This window comes from Anopheles aquasalis, chromosome 2 (genome assembly GCF_943734665.1).
Source record: "Anopheles aquasalis chromosome 2, idAnoAquaMG_Q_19, whole genome shotgun sequence".
Taxonomy (NCBI): domain Eukaryota; kingdom Metazoa; phylum Arthropoda; class Insecta; order Diptera; family Culicidae; genus Anopheles; species Anopheles aquasalis.
In genome coordinates, this window is record NC_064877.1 from 3,952,501 (window position 1) to 3,955,000 (window position 2,500).

The 2,500-nt window shown below is 49.8% G+C and overlaps 1 protein-coding gene across 3 annotated transcripts in view; it reads left to right on the forward strand.

Moving 5' to 3' along the window:
• The first annotated feature begins 615 nt into the window (after positions 1-615).
• The window catches only part of LOC126569748 (G protein-activated inward rectifier potassium channel 3-like), a 3,619-nt gene continuing 1,734 nt past the window's right edge, over positions 616-2,500 (forward strand). Inside the window, exons 1-4 of one of the 3 annotated variants that reach the window (XM_050227040.1) lie at positions 616-952; positions 1,045-1,277; positions 2,098-2,313; positions 2,386-2,444. In XM_050227040.1, coding sequence (XP_050082997.1) covers positions 1,048-1,277; positions 2,098-2,313; positions 2,386-2,444 — 505 coding nt within the window. In that variant the 5' untranslated portion in view covers positions 616-952; positions 1,045-1,047. Of the gene's footprint in view, positions 1,278-1,912; positions 2,003-2,097; positions 2,314-2,385; positions 2,445-2,500 lie in introns of those variants that run through there. The other 2 variants (XM_050227039.1, XM_050227042.1) reach the window with 2 other exon arrangements.

Genomic DNA, 2,500 nt, shown 5'->3' on the forward strand with positions numbered 1-2,500 from the left:
AATCGTCAAGAACGGGCCTTTTTTGACCCGAAAATACCGAAGTCCCCCCTTTAAATGTATCCTTTTTCGCCAACAAACTCAACGATCTTGTCTACAAACTGTATTAACCTCCAAAAACTTTCCATTCTGTGTGCCAAAAACTTTCCATTCTGTGTGTCAAAAACTTTCCATTGTCATCAATCATCTAACCATCGGATGGAATTCCGGGTAAAAATGGATTCCAAATTACCATCATCAATGTGGTCCGGAGATAAGACCGCACCATAAACAGTGTTGATACCGATCGTTATCGCTAACGAGCTGTGACGGGATAAGATCTCTTCGAATCCGTCTATTTTCGATACGCTAATTGACGGTGCGTCCACGTCATTTCCCCGATCAATAAGCGCCATATTTAATCAAAAATAAGACGGTGGTAGCGCATGTACTGCTGCTAATCGTCAGTCAATAATGTTTACCTCCGAAGAGATGGAAGGTTGAGCTGCTCGTGGCGGTTAAGTGGCATCAACTGACAAGTTTGTGGCGTTATCTCTGAGGGGTCTGAGGACAATGATGGGACCGTAACCGTATCGAGTGGTGAACGGCCGAGGCGAGTTGATGCAGTTCCATCTGGTCAGTGGTGCGAGGCGCTGGTGTGTTGAAGGTGAGAAGTACCGTTCAGGGTGCTGACGGGGATGCTCACTCCCCCCTCTCGGGCCACACAAGGCGACGGAACGGGAGGAATGGACGGTGCGCGGAACGTAAATCATCCGGTAACAATGCCGCTGCCGCAGCCACATTTTTCGTCGGATACCTACCGCGATTGATGAGCTAGGCGGTGCTTTGCGGTGCCTCTGGGCGATCGTCTCCGTTTAGTGTCGCGCATTGAGTGGAAGCGTTCACATCGTGGTCGTCGCAAGTGGGTGGTTTCAATTTCGTCGGTGGGTTCTGTGGTTAGTGGAGATTAACTGAAGTAAATCTGCTTGGGGAATGCATTTTGCGATCGATCGTTGCGGCTTAGTGAAGTCTATAAACGAACCTTACGACTTGACTCCAAAAAACCAGAAGATGGAAAGCGACCACCATCAGACGGATGCGGCGGGAAAGATCGACCGATCCATGCTTAAGCTGGGACCATTCGATACGAACATTGGATTGCCACAGCAGCAGCAGCAGCAGCAGCAGCAGCAGCAACTGCAACAGTACTCTCCAGGACCGTACGGAGATCAGCATAGATATTCGTCGCCCGTTACGCCCGTCACGCCAACCAGTCCTTTGGTGTGCTATCCTCAAATGAAGTAAGTCTTTGAAGATGAATTGTAAACCCCCCCCCCCCCCACCCCTTTCCCCACGCGTGCGTTCGCGCCACACGCATGACCGAATGTCGGTTTTCCATTAGAACCTTAGACACGCTAACAAATCCGCTAACAGCACCATTAATGGTGTGTCGTGAAGGAAGGTGATAAGAAATGTGCCGATTGACACACACTTCACAAGAACCGGGAGCGGTTATTGTTTTCTCTCCTCCTCCTTCTCCCCTCGTTGATTGCAACTTGCTGACTTGTCGCTGTCTCGGTTGCGGTTGTTGATTAATCGTTTGTCGAATCCGTTGCGGTCGTATCTTGCGTAGATTGCGAAAGATAAGAATGCATCCACAGTGGTAGGAATGTGTTTCATCGGCACCTTCGCCACGGAACTCGGAGCGTCGGAGCCCACCGCGAAACGGAACATAAACTCAAACGTGACATACTTTTTTGTTTCAAATTCGTTCACACCACGCTGCTGGTGTGTGCGTGAATCCGAGGGTTCCGTTGTGTCCAAAACCAACACTTATCTTATCGATAAATTTACTATCGATGACTCAGGGTGTGTTATCGATAGAGGGGTTGGACCGGTTGGTTGGCCAGGTGGGCCTCGAGCAGTCTGTAGTAGCTGTAGCCAGCTGTGCCGCGTACCACGTGTTTGGGGAATGCCCGCCGAGATCTGTCAACATGGCATTCGAGACGAGAAGAAGCTCTAGCACGTACTTTCCCCCACGAACCACCCAGTGCTCCACCCTCCCTGTTCAGTGTATCTCTAACGGCAAGCTCCTTTTCTCCGTGCTTTGTGTGATTTCAGAAATCGTGTTCTGCGCCCTGGTGTGAGCCGGAAGTACCGGAAGCGAGCCATTCTGAAGAATGGCGACTGTAATGTGGTGCTTTCGCGGCCACCGCGACAACATTTGCGCTTCCTGCAGGACATCTTCACCACGCTCGTCGATGCCCAGTGGCGATGGACGTTGACCGTGTTCACGTTTAGCTTTATTGGCTCGTGGCTCTTCTTTGCCGTAATTTGGTAGTTTATCATTCTTATCATTCTTATTGCGCCCATTACCTTATGTATCAACTCTACAACCCTCGTCCGTAGGTTTTTAATTTCCTATACCCACGGTGACCTGGAAGAAATGCATCTCCCCGACAATCAATGTAAGTCAGTCGAGTTTTTTGTTTTTGGGTGCCATGGTAACGATCTCATCTGTTGC